This window comes from Bufo bufo, chromosome 9 (genome assembly GCF_905171765.1).
Source record: "Bufo bufo chromosome 9, aBufBuf1.1, whole genome shotgun sequence".
NCBI lineage: Eukaryota > Metazoa > Chordata > Amphibia > Anura > Bufonidae > Bufo > Bufo bufo.
Window position 1 is genome coordinate 119006344 of NC_053397.1, and position 13607 is coordinate 119019950.

General features: G+C 45.3%; 1 protein-coding gene across 2 annotated transcripts in view; it reads left to right on the forward strand.

Moving 5' to 3' along the window:
• FOXRED2 (FAD dependent oxidoreductase domain containing 2) overlaps window positions 1–13607 on the forward strand; it is a 692701-nt gene that overhangs the window by 380201 nt on the left and 298893 nt on the right. For both annotated transcript variants that reach the window (XM_040407426.1, XM_040407427.1), the window contains exon 6: window positions 12680–12845. In XM_040407426.1, the coding sequence (XP_040263360.1) occupies window positions 12680–12845 (166 nt within the window). The remainder of the gene's footprint in view (window positions 1–12679; window positions 12846–13607) is intronic.

Below are 13607 nucleotides of genomic sequence, written 5' to 3' on the forward strand. Positions count from 1 at the left end.
AGAGGATTTGGCGGCCTCCTGATCTGAAGAGACCTGCGCGGGCCAAGGACCCGCAAACCACTGGTCCCCGCAAATGGCTCCAAAACCGAGGGATGCAGCAGCATCGGAAAACACCAAGGGGGAGGCGTCGTTCCACTGGGGAACAAAGAGAGAGATGCCGTTCCAGCTGGACAAGAAAACTGACCACATGGCCAGATCAGCCAACGCATCGCGTTCGAGATGGATGAGGGCATGCTGATCTGAGGCTGTTGGGAGGAGTCTGAGTAGGCCGGAGGTGATCAATCTGCCCTGCGGCATGATCCTGGCGGCAAAGTTGAACGACCCCAACAACGATTGGAGTTCCAGCTTTGACACCGTGCGGGTACCCACGAGCCTGGCCACTGAGTCCTTTAGCCTAATTAACTTGTCCAGGGGAAGTCTGGCCTCCATTTTGATGGTGTCTAGGGTGATACCTAAGAAGGTGATTACCCTGGAAGAACCTTTGAGGGGGCCACTGGGATGTTCAAGTTACTGAACAGGCTAAGAAGGCTGTCCAGCCTGTCCGGAACGTGTTCAGCCTGCTCAATGAGCAGGAAATCGTCCAAGTAATGGATCACCCTCGGACAATGGGCATGATTGACCAGGATCCAGTGAAGTGCTTGGGCGAACTGATCAAAGAGCCAGGGGCTGCTCTTTGACCCGAACGTCAAGCGGGTGGCAAAATAATACTTTGCTCTCCATTTAATGCCATAAAACTTCCACAGGTGAGGCAGGATTGGCAGCAGCTTAAAGGCATCCGAAATGTCTGCCTTGACAACCAAGCTCCTGCTCCGACCTGTAGGATGAGTTGTATGGCTTCGTCCAGAGAAGAATACTGCATGGAGAACTCATCTTACGGGACCAGAGAATTGAGGCTGGGGGTGCTGGATGCATGAGGAGCAGACAGATCTTAAATTAATCTTTTTTTTATTTGAAGATTTCTTTACAACTAAGCCTATGGGGCTGACCCGGTACACGAGGAAGGGGATTCGACAAATGACCAATCATGAAGCCTTTCTGCAATTCTGCCTCCAACAATTCGTCCACCGCCGCAGGGTCTGCCAAGGATGAGAGAAGGTTGGGGCATTCACAAGTGACCTGCGGAAGGGTGACTAACCCTGTATGAAAATCCTCGGAAAAACCCTTTTTGAGGAACAGAACGAAATTGGGGTCATGGTGCTGTTGGAGGAGGGAGAGTAACAGGTCGATGTTGACCCCGCCTAGTCAGGAGCGTTTAGCCGTTCGCTGGGAACAGGAGGACTGAGGGTGGGCCCTAAAACAGATGGAGCAAATGTGTAGTGCTTTGCACTTGTCGTAACTGCAGAAGCCTAAGTTTAAATTATTGCAGATTTAATTTTTCCCTAAGAAGGTGATGGGACGGCCAAGTTTATCCGAAAAAGGGTTAGATTTCTGTGCTCCTATGTTGATGATTGGCCTGGAAGGGGGTGGGTTGGAGACGTGGGGGCACCAATCGGAAGAATGAAGGACTGATTGGCAGTTGGAACAAGCTGGGGCTTTCTGGCCGGCAAAATGCCTGCAAAAGAGCTCCATGTCAAGTACAGCCCAATTAGTGACATGCTGATATTGGAGGAATGCTGCTGCTGCCTTTGCAGAAAATGACCGGTGGTATTCATAGAAAGCGGAGCCGCTGTATTTGTACCCTAACTCGGTGACTCTATGCATGTATGTATCTAGTTCTTCCCTGCGGTGGGGATGCACGGAGCACACGATGTCTCGGTATAGGCTGAAGGTCAGCATGAATTCGGGGATGGAAAGCTTCCTATTGAGGCGGACATCTTTAGATCTGAGCACTACCGATACATCACCGCAGGCAATTGTTCGGTTTTCGACTGTGTCGTGGGTGGAGATCAGGATGGCGGCTAAATTAATGTCCTTTCCTGCCACAATATCACACCTGATATTTTCTGGCACAAAGAAAGCGGGGCGATGTCGGGAGTGCCGAGACTTGTACCTGGGGCGTTGGACCGGGAAGTGGAAGGAACGGCTTTGGGTTCTGGGGGAGGAGGAGACGTGGAACCCTTGTTCTCGTTGGCCTGGACCCTGGAATCGATGTCTGAAATGATGACGCTAAGTTGTTGATGGTCGCGTGGAGTTGGGTCAGGGATAGTTGAATAGTAGACATGGACACCAGATCTTCGGAGGCCCTGGGTGGTTCGGGAGCCCTGGGTGATTCGGGAAAAAGCAAGCGGTATAGCTCGGCCTTTCGCGCTGAAGCAGAGTGGCGGATCCCCTTCTTTTTGAGTTCAGTGATCAACTTGGGGATGGTCCAATGTCTGTATGAAGCGCGGCTGGCTGTTTCGGAGATCGCTGACTCCGGGATAGACATCGAGTCTTCTATGTCGGACACGTGGGACATGATACCGCTGAGTATGGGCACACCGTTCGAGCCAGACCCTGTTGGGAGGACCTGAAGTGAAATGACAAACCCCATACAATACATTTTTATTTTATTTTTTTTGGAACTTACCTGGAGCCAAGGAAGGGTTAGGACGGAATTTTAATGGAACACTGACCGCAGTTGAAATGCCCGGGTATGGCCGCGAAGAGGGTGAAAACTTCACACCCCACGAACCTGAGATCGGTAAGTGAGGAAGAAGCTTAACTGGTACCTGCATGAAGAGGTACGCCCATAACATTCTGATAAGGGAACTTACGTAAATGACGATCAGGAAAAGACGAAACCTGGATGAGGAGAAAAGAAATGACAACCTGAGCGTGTCAGGCAATTCACGAAAAATTTAGACGGTGCAGGATGATCGGATTTGGAGACCAAGGACGCGCCAGGGGTTGGTTCTGAAGAAGACAAGAAGAGGGTGCTGTGGAGACGAATGGCATGTGCCAGGTGCCGTGATGAGTGGACAGAAGGCATGCCTGGGACCAAAAAAAAACAACCTGAACGTATCAAGGTGGGCCGAACACAAACGACCCGAACGTATTGGGCAGAAGAACTTGGAATAACCTGAAGGCTATCAGGCGACGGAAAGACAAGACCTGAAGGAATCAGGGGAAACCAACGTGTCCTGAGCGTATCAGGTAGGAAATGAACATAACCTGGCGTGTCAGGTGATTTAGAAGCGTTGGGCCCTGTGACATGACCGTGGGCCGAGACGCATCTGGCGACGAAACCTCTACTGGATGCCAGCGCGGGACTTACAAATGTGGCAGGCAGTGAGGTGACATGACCCGCGCGTGATGGCAACGGAGAGCAACAGGACCCGAGCGTAACAGGTGAAGAAAACATGAACTGACCGTGATAGGTACGATACTGGGCGTGACTGAAAAAAAGAAAAGGCCCGGGTGCTGACGGGCAAAGACATGATTGGCGTGATAGGCAGTAGGAGAAGACATGAGCATAGTGTATGACAATTGGAAGCGAGCAGGACAGTGGGAGGAGGCAAGACCTGGGTAACGTGAGCCGAGCATGCAGATAAAAACAGACAGAGGCGTGACTTAGTATGCATAGAGAGCAACGATATGACCTGAACGGATCAGGGAAAAGGACATGGAGAGGACTTGATCGTATCAGGCAACAAGACATGAAGTGTGACAGGACAGTAGGAGGGGGTTGACGTGAGCGACGTAAGTAGACAAAGGAAAATGACTTGGATTGATGAAACAAAAGGAGCAGATCAGGCAACAGGACAAAAGAGGACCTGAAGGTATCAGGACAAAGGACACGAAGAAGACTCGAACGTATCAGTCAAGACCACATGACGAAAACCTGAACGTAACAGGCAAGAGGACACGGAGTAACCCTGGACGTATCAGGCAACAGGACACGAAGAAAACCTGAACGTATCAGGCAGGAGGACACGAAGAAAAACTGAACGTATCAAGCAAGAGGACAGAAAGAAAACCTGAACGTATCAGGCAACAGGACACGAAGAAAAACCTGAACGTATCAGGCAAGAGGACACGAAGAAACCTGAACGTATCAGGAAAACAGGACACGAAGACAACCTGAACGTATCAGGCAGGAGGACAGGAGAAAAACCTGAACGTATCAGGCAATAGGACACAAAACGAAAACCTGAACGTATGACAGAGCTGGACTAAAAGGTGGAGAAGTGTGATGTTTTTTTTTTTTTTAACACCTGCGGCAGTGTAAGTGCTGCTTGATGAGACGCAGCATAGGAACGGAGGAGGGTTCTCTACCGGCCAGACCTGCTGATCCGTGGGACTTGGACCCGGGGGGTCCCTTTGCGTGGGAAGATGGAACCCAGGCCGTTTGAGGATGCTGCGACTCATGAGCGGAATGTATCATGGAAATAGTGCACCTGGATAGCAAAACACAGGGGCAATTAAGAGAAACCTGGGAGCACTGCAAACGGGGGGGCTGCTGAGTGATTAAAAGACATGCCTCAGCCATGCTGCCAGCCATGAGCCAGTGGTGGGCCCTGCCCTGCTCCACTGATTGTTTGAGACGAGCTCTTCCAACCATTGGTCTGATACAGGGCTGATTAAGTAGTGCCTAATTGCGTGCTGATATGTTTTAACCAGGTACCTAACCTACATGGCCTGATTCTATATGCAGGAGATAAACAAGTACCAAGAAACCTGGGAGAGTTGCGGTGATGCGATCGCGTTCCGGACCTGACAGTAAAGCAGCCGGGGGCCGCTATACACATGCCCCATATGTGACGAGCGGAGGGAGCGCAGTAAGCGGGGGTAAGGGCTGAGGGGACCGCGCAGCTGGCGGCGGCCGCCCGTGATATCAGACAAGTGGAGGAGCGAATTGGACCGGTTTCGCTTACCGAGATCGCCGCGTAGGAGAGGAGTGCCGCCGCTGCCCGTAGACGCTGGGAAGGCCGGAACCGGAAGTCGCACGAGGATGACGTCACTGCAATACGAGAAGCCGCACCACGAGATGCCGACAGCCTGGAGAGGCCGTGCGGCAGGTGAATACCCTATGCCCCTCCCACAAATGCAGGCTGCCTTTTCTTGTCTGCAATTGCGGACAAGAATAGGACATGTTCTATAGGCTCTACAAAAAACGCAGTGTTCGCCCGATCAGGCCTGATCTTGTGCGTACACTTGCGTTCAGTCCGCCCCACCGCAGTGACAGAATTTTTTTTTCTGATCACTGCAAAAACACCATAAAATCACTGCGGCGCTATAAAGATCACTTTTGAGGGGCATGGCGAATTCACAGATTATTTTTTTGGGCACAAGTTAGCGGAAATTTTTTTTTTCTTACAAAGTCTCATATTCCACTAACTTGTGACAAAAAATAAAATCTCACATGAACTCACCATACCCCTCACGGAATCCAAATGCGTAATTTTTTTTTGACATTTATATTCCAGACTTCTTCTCACGCTTTAGGGCCCCTAAAATGCCAGGGCAGTATAAATACCCCACATGTGACCCCATTTTGGAAAGAAGATGCCCCAAGGTATTTCGTGAGGGGCATGGTGAGTTCATATAAAATTTTATTTTTTGTCACAAGTTAGTGGAATATGAGACTTTGTAAGAGAAAAAATAAATAAATCATTTTCCGCTAACGTGTGCCAAAAAAAAAATATTCTAGGAACTCGCCATGCCCCTCACGGAGTACCTTGGGGTGTCTTCTTTCCAAATTGGGGTCTCTTGTGGGGTATTTATACTGCCCTGGCATTTTAGGGGCCCTAAAGCGTGAGAAGAAGTCTGGAATCCAAATGTCTAAAAATGCCCCCCTAAAAGGAATTTTGGCCCCTTTGCGCACCTAGGCTGCAAAAACATGTCACACATGTGGTATCGCCGTACTCAGGAGAAGTAGGGCAATGTGTTTTGGGGTGTATTTTTACATATACCCATGCTGGGGGAGATAAATATCTCTGTAAAAGACAACTTTTCCATTTTTTTATACAAAGTTGTCATTTTACAGAGATATTTCTCTCACCCAGCATGGGTATATGTAAAAATACACCCCAAAACACATTTCCCTACTTCTCCTGAGTACGGCGATACCACATGTGTGACACTTTTTTGCAGCCTAGGTGCGTAAAGGGGCCGAAAGTCCAACGAGTACCTTTAGGCTTTACAGGGTTGCTCACAATTTAGCCCCGCCCAAAATGCCAGAACAGTAAACACACCCACAAATGACCCCATTTCGGAAAGTAGACACCCCAAGGTATTCGCTGAGGGGCATATTGAGTCCATGAAAGATTGAACTTTTTGTCACAAGTTAGCGGAAGGGAGACTTTGTGAGAAAAAAACAAAAAAAATCTATTTCCGCTAACTTGTGCCCAAAAAAATGTGGGGTATTTATACTGCCCTGGCATTTTAGGGCCTAAAGCGTGAGAAGAAGTCTGGAATCCAAATGCCTAAAAATGCCCTCCTAAAAGGTACTCATTGGAATTTGGGCCCCTTTGCGCACCTAGGCTGCAAAAAAGTGTCACACATGTGGTATCGCCGTACTCAGGAGAAGTAGGGCAATGTGTTTTGGGGTGTATTTTTACATATACCCATGCTGGGTGAGATAAATATCTCTGTAAAATGACAACTTTGTATAAAAAAAAAAATGGGAAAAGTTGTTGCTCTAACACATTGCTCTACTTCTCCTGAGTACGGCAATACCACATGTGTGACACTTTTTTGCAGCCTAGATGGGCAAAGGGGCCCAAATTCCAATGAGTATCTTTCCGATTTCACAGGGCATTTTTTACGCATTTGGATTCCAAACTACTTCTCACGCTTTAGGTCCCCTAAAATGCCAGGGCAGTATAAATACCCCACAAGTGACCCCATTTTCGAAAGAAGACACCCCAAGGTATTCCTTGAAGGATATGGTGAGTTCATGTAAAATTTTATTTTTTGTTACAAGTTAATGGAATATGAGACTTTGTAAGAAAAAAAAAATAATAAATCATTTTCCGCTAACTTGTGACAAAAAATAAAAACTTCCATGAACTCACTATGCCCATCAGCGAATACTTCTGGGTGTCTACTTTCCAAAATGGGGTCATTTGTGGGGTGTTTCTACTGTCTGGGCATTGTAGAACCTCAGGAAACATGACAGGTGCTCAGAAAGTCAAAGTGGGTAAATTCATATTTTTGCACCATAATTTGTAAACACTATAACTTTTACCCAAACCAATAAATATACACTTATTGCATTTTTTTTTTATCAAAGACATGTAGAACAATAAATTTAGAGAAAATGTATCTAGAAATGTAGTTTTATTTGAAAAATTTTACAACAGAAAGTGAAAAATGTAATGTTTTGGCAAAAATTTCGGTCAATTTTGATTAATATCAAAAAAAGTAAAATGTCAGCAGCAATGAAATACCACCAAATGAAAGCTCTATTAGTGAGAAGAAAAAGAGGTAAAATTCATTTGGGTGGTAAGTTGTATGACCGAGCAATAAACCGTGAAAGTAGTGTAGTGCAGAATTGTAAAAAGTGGTCTGGTCATTAAGGGGGTTTAAGCTAGGGGGGCTGAAGTGGTTAAAGTAAAACACAAAAATTTTATTTTTTTTCTATTCCACAGAAAAATTTAATAAAAATCTAATTACAGTGCATGTCATAAAAAAGCAGATTTCCTTTCTTTTCCATTCCTTTACAAAAAATATAAATAAAGGTTAGGCTACTTTCACACTTGTGTTTGGTGCGGATCCGTCTTGTATCTGCACAGACGGATCCGCACCAATAATGCAAGCGCTTGTATCCGTTTATAACGGATCAGTTTGCATTATTCATTAAAAATAATTCTAAGTCAAAACGGATCTGTCTTGACTTACATTGAAAGTCAATGGGGGACGGATCCATTTTCAATTGCACCACATTGTGTCAGTGAAAAACGGATCCGTCCCCATTAACTTACATTGTAAGTCTAGACGGATCTGTTACGCTCCGCATAGTCAGACGGTCACCAAAACGCTGCAAGCTGCGCTTTAGTGACCATCTAAAAAACGCAATGGAGACCAAACGCAGCCAAATTGATGCATTCTGAACAGATCCTTATCCATTCAGATTGCATTAGGGCAAAACTGATCCATTTTGGGCCGCTTGTTAGAGCCCTGAAATGGATCTCACAAGCGGATCCAGAAACGCCAGTGTGAAAGTAGCCTTAGACTGTTCATGACTGATCCTCTTCCTGAGCTTTTCATGACCAGGCATATTTTCCATTTTTTTATTTTTTTATTTATAGTACATACATTTTTGACAGCAATAAGGTTTTTTTGTTCGTTACATAAATAATTTTTACATAAATAATTTTTATTTTGTGGATTTCTTATGACTGTCATGAAGATCCCATTAATTTCTTTAGGATCACAGCTACTTAGCGATCCTGGCCGCGACAGCTGCTGTGCGGCCAGTGTCACTGTGTAGCCCTATCCTTATAATATATTCACTCCAATAAACTTTTTCAGTTGCTGGCTAACATTTTCTTCACTTTGGATGTTGTTTAGCCTGTCTGAGGGACTGGGTGCTTCATTTAGTACCATCCACTGACTGTAAATAACCAACAAGTTATCAACGAAAAGCCAATAGAGATGGCCTTGCGGTTCGCCCGGCGGCCGTTTTGCGGCGAACTTTGCGTGTTCGCGATTCGCCAAACATGTGAACATATGGAGATATTCGCGGCCGCCAAATTCGTTTACATTTTCAAGAACTTTGACCCATGACACATCCATCAGGTGGTACAGGACAACCAATTGAGACGTTTCAGCACATGGACATACCCCCTACCTTATAAATAGACCTGATCTGGCCGCCATTTTACATTCAGTGTTTTGCCAGTGTAGGGAGAGGTTGCTATGTAGAGCAGGGACAGGCTGTTAGGGACACCAAACGCTAGCTAATAGGGCCACAAAAGTCATTTTAAGCACTAGTATAGGTGTGCTATCGATATGTGTGATACACAGAGGGGTGCGATATACTTATAATATACTTTTATAATGAGTCAAAAACACGTAGATCTATATAGTGATCACCTGGAAGTCAGGGGCCTAGGAGCTAGGGGCTTACTAGGGCCATTTTTATATAGGGTAAGGTTCCGGACGGGGTCGCTCTTATCAGGGCGGGTGGTCTGTGGTTAGGCTATCAGGGCCAGAATAGCACCCCCCTGTAGGGCAATATCAGGGACAGTTCTTTGCCATCCTGTCCTTCAATACCACATCATCATATAGCCCAGGGATAGATGTTTTTTGCTTTCCCTCCAGGATTCATGGATGTGCACTGGAACCCCCCCGAATTGTGGTAGGACATATGGTTTCTGATTTGGTGCCGCTGAGCACCTGATTTAGTGCCGCCGAGCACTTGTTATTGCCTATCACATCTATGCTTTTTGCTTAACTTTAATAATTTAATTTATTTTCATTTTGGGGGATATCTTTTCCATTTACACGTCGGCAAAATGGGTCCGCATCCGTTCCGCAATTTTTAGGAACGGGTGCAGACCCATTCATTTTCAATGGGGCCGGAATGTGCTGTCCGCATCCGCATTTGCGGATCCGCACTTCCGCATCCGTGTTTCCGCAAAAAAAATAGAACATGTCCTATTCTTGTCCACAATTGCAGACAAGATTAGGCATTTTCTATTATAGTGCCAGCGATGTGCGGTCCGCAAATTGCGGAATGCACATTGTCGGTGTCTGTGTTTTGCGAAACACTTACGGATGTGTGAATGGACCCTTATAGAAACATTAAAGGTTACGTTTTATCTTTATGTATATTCTAATGGATTTCCTTCCTTGTACAATGTTATAATATACTTTATATGTTAGAAAGTATATTATAGTGCATTTGTATTGTGCGGCAGTTGTGTGCGGTTCTGCTGCGATACTGCAGGTATATAGAGGGACAAGCGTTATTGGAACAAATCATTTCTACTGGTGTGATATACCAGTCGCCCCCCAAAAAACTGATTGAAGCGGGGTGTTATATACCAATATACTTTTTTTGTAGTGCATTTGGTGTATAGTGCATTTGCGCATGCGCGTATGTGAAAATTATATTGCCGATATTTCGCATTGAAAAAAATTATGAATGGAGATCGTAAATTTGAGTAATACATCTGGTATGTCACTGTCCATGTTGTGGGACTATTTGTGCACTTCTAGTAATTATTTATTGGCTGCAAACATGAGCTGAAGGTTTTTCAGGTTCGCCTGGCATTAAAATGAATGGGACCAACCACGAACTTGCGGTTCGCAAACATTTTATCGTGTTCCCGCGATCGCGTTCGCGAACCGTCCCGGCAGATGTTCGTCCATCACTAAAAGCCATGTGTTCATTGCTTCGTGAAAAAACTTTGATATGGTGTAATAGTGCACAATATAATTCTGTTTTGCCCACTATATTGTGTACTAAAATGCACACGGTCAAGTGCATGAGACCGAAAACATTTCCATTTATGGTAGCTGTATGGTGGGCCCCCAGAATCAATTCCACTGGTGGCCCAAGGCACCCCAGTCCGACACTGATTGTAATGTGTGAGGAGTTCATGCTTGCCACACATGTCTACATTCAATGCTGCATGTGTTAAAGGGAACCTGTCACCTCAAAAATGCATCTACACCTGCCAGCAGTACCTCATAGCAGCCTGTTAATAATCATATATTTCATCCTGTTGTCCGATGCTGCAGAAGTTAAAAAAACGCAGTTTTATTCTCCATCAGCGCTTTAGTGCTGGCCAGCTTTGGGAATCGCAGCCGCACTGCAGGCTGTCACTCTCAGGCAAGAGGGGACGGTTAGGGAGCGTGGTTACCTTGACTTGAAGCAAGGAGGCCGCTGCCCCCTTGACTTCAAGCTGGCTGGCACTATAGCGCTGATTGAGACTAAAACTGTGTTTTTTTCACTTACGCAGCATCGGACAACAGGATGAAGCATATGACTATTAACAGGCTGCGGGCCACTATGAGGTACTGCTGGCAGGTGTAGCTGCATTTTTGAGGTGACAGGTTCCTTTTAAAGAAATGCAAAAACCAAAGGAATGCACCAAGTAACTTTTCCATGCAAGTATTAGGCCTCTTTCACACGAGCGTGTCCAAATAAGGTCCGGATGCGTTGCCGGCAAACCCACACGAGTAGGTACCCAATTGCAGTCAGTTTTGACTGCGATTGCGTTCCGTTGTTCAGTTTTATTGCGTGGGTGCAATGTGTTTTGCACGCGCGTGATAAAAAACTGAATGTGGTACCCAGACCCGAACTTCTTCACAGAAGTTCGGGTTTGGGTTCAAGGTTGTGTAGATTGTATTATTTCCCTTCTAACATGGTTATAAGGGAAAATAATAGCATTCTGAATACAGAGAAATGAATGGGTCCGGATTCAGTGCGGGTGCAATGCGTTCATGCATTGCACTCGCGCGTGTGAAAGGGGGCTTATTATGTAGTATATATTTTTCTATCCCCCTATACAAACCTATTGACAATGATACATTCATAAGCTTAATATAATGCAATAACTATGGCTGCTATTAGACAGGTATAATACAGGTGCTTTATTACTCCTGTACTATGGATACAACACCTGTACCTCCTGTAGTTCTTCAGAAAATGAGCTAGACTACTATACCTCTGGTTATAGTAAACTATGGGAGGTCCTCGTGTCATCTATAATATGGACATAAAAAAAACTATTACACCATCTGAAAAGCTTCTGAATAGTCTTGTTTAAAAAAAAAAATTAAACGATTGATTATGAGGTTAGGGAGAAAAAAAAGATTTTTGAAAAGTGAACCACAGCTATCCTGAGGATAGGTCATTAGAATCATAACACTTCACAACCCTTTAAAAGTCTGAAACCCTTGAAATCTGTTCACATGGTGTAGTGCTGCACAGTGGCTGGTGTTGCTACAGTCCTGTATCATAGCAAAAAAGCAAGAGGAGATTCATATATCCAAAATAGTATCAATTTATTATATATTAAAATGTAGAAAAAAAGGCAAGATGGAAAACAGTGTACAGAGAAGCGAAGGGCAAAATATACACAGCTGGGCTCTCATGTATCTCCACAGGGCAATTCAGCTCTTAGTGGATATCAGGTCAGATACTGTGACTCACGGGCACCCAAAAATTGTGTCGCTGATGGTGAATACCACCCCCTTAGGGGACTCATTACCGCAACACACAATAGAATATCCCTGGATAACGTCCTAGGCATTCATAGACAAGATATAACTGGCATACTTAGTACAATATATCTGCAGTCTGGTCTATGACACAGTACATATATATGAATAGCCAAGAAAATAACATAGGCCTGATATGGATATGGTATATGGTGAACCAAGCACTGGTATTTACCTACACCTAACGCAGGACGTACCTGAAGACATGATGATAGCCCAGAAGGATAAGTGACCCTAAGCGCAGGACCTCGACGTTGCTACAGTCCTGTGCCTGTGTGTTGGTGTGGCCCAGTGCCAGAAGCAGGGATGCAGTGAGGCTGCAGGGTCTTGCTACCTGCAGGTGTTGTGTTGCAGTGGTGGTTAAATGAGCTTTCTCATACCCACACCCTGACCAGTGGCAAGGTAGGTGGAAAAGGGGGGAAAAAAACGCAATTTTTGTCACCAAACGATGTGCAAAGTTTATACATGTCCCCTCCCCCCCATATCTTTTTATCTTCACTATGGCACAGTATATTTATGTATACTATTTAGACAAAAATCTACATATCGACAAGTAAACTTTATATTATCTGTTTGTTCTTAGCCAGATCTATACATCGCATAATGGAGAACAGATACCATAACATTCCCTGGCCATCAAGTCATTATTCAGTCTCCCAGCTTTTAAATGTATTGCTGAGGCGTATAAATGAAGCATCAGGCCTTTACCAAATGTTTGATGTCCTGGTTGATGTGATTCTTCTTGGAAAGTAAGTCCCTGTTGTACTCTCACATGCATGTAAAGTATTGTATATTTTTCATATATAGATTTCCTCTGGGTGCTCCTGTATCATTTTATGCTCCAAAATATGATAGGTTAGTTGTAGTGGTTTCCTATAAAATTGGTCATTTATGTCTGTTTGAAATAAGAGATTTGAGCCCTACTGGACCCAATTATATTGACCTGCAGAATGAAGGTAACATGTCATTTATATCACACAGTGAATGTTGTAGAAACAACTCCTCACTCACAAAACCAGCCATCATAAGGCGAAGGAAAACATAAAAAAGGCTCTCAGAGGGCAGGGATAATAATAACGCCTTAGGCTACTTTCACACTTGCGTTAGGAGCGGATCCGTCTGGTGTCTGTACAGGCGGATCCGCTCCTATAATGCAAACGCTTGCATCCGTTCAGAACGGATCCGTCTGCATAACTGTTTTTTTCAGATCTGATTTTTCACTTTGTGAAAACTCAAATCCGACAGTATATTCTAACACAGAGGCGTTCCCATGGTGATGGGGACGCTTCAAGTTAGAATATACTAAAAGAACTGTGTACATGACTGCCCCCTGCTGCCTGGCAGGTGCTGCCAGGCAGCAGGGGGCAGACCCCCCCCCCCCCCCCCTGTTTTTACTCATTGGTGGCCAGTGCGGCCGGCCCCCCCCCCCCCCCCTGTTTTTAACTCATTGGTGGCCAGTGCGGCCGAACCCCCCTCCCTCCCCCCCATTTTTAACTCATTGGTGGCCAGGT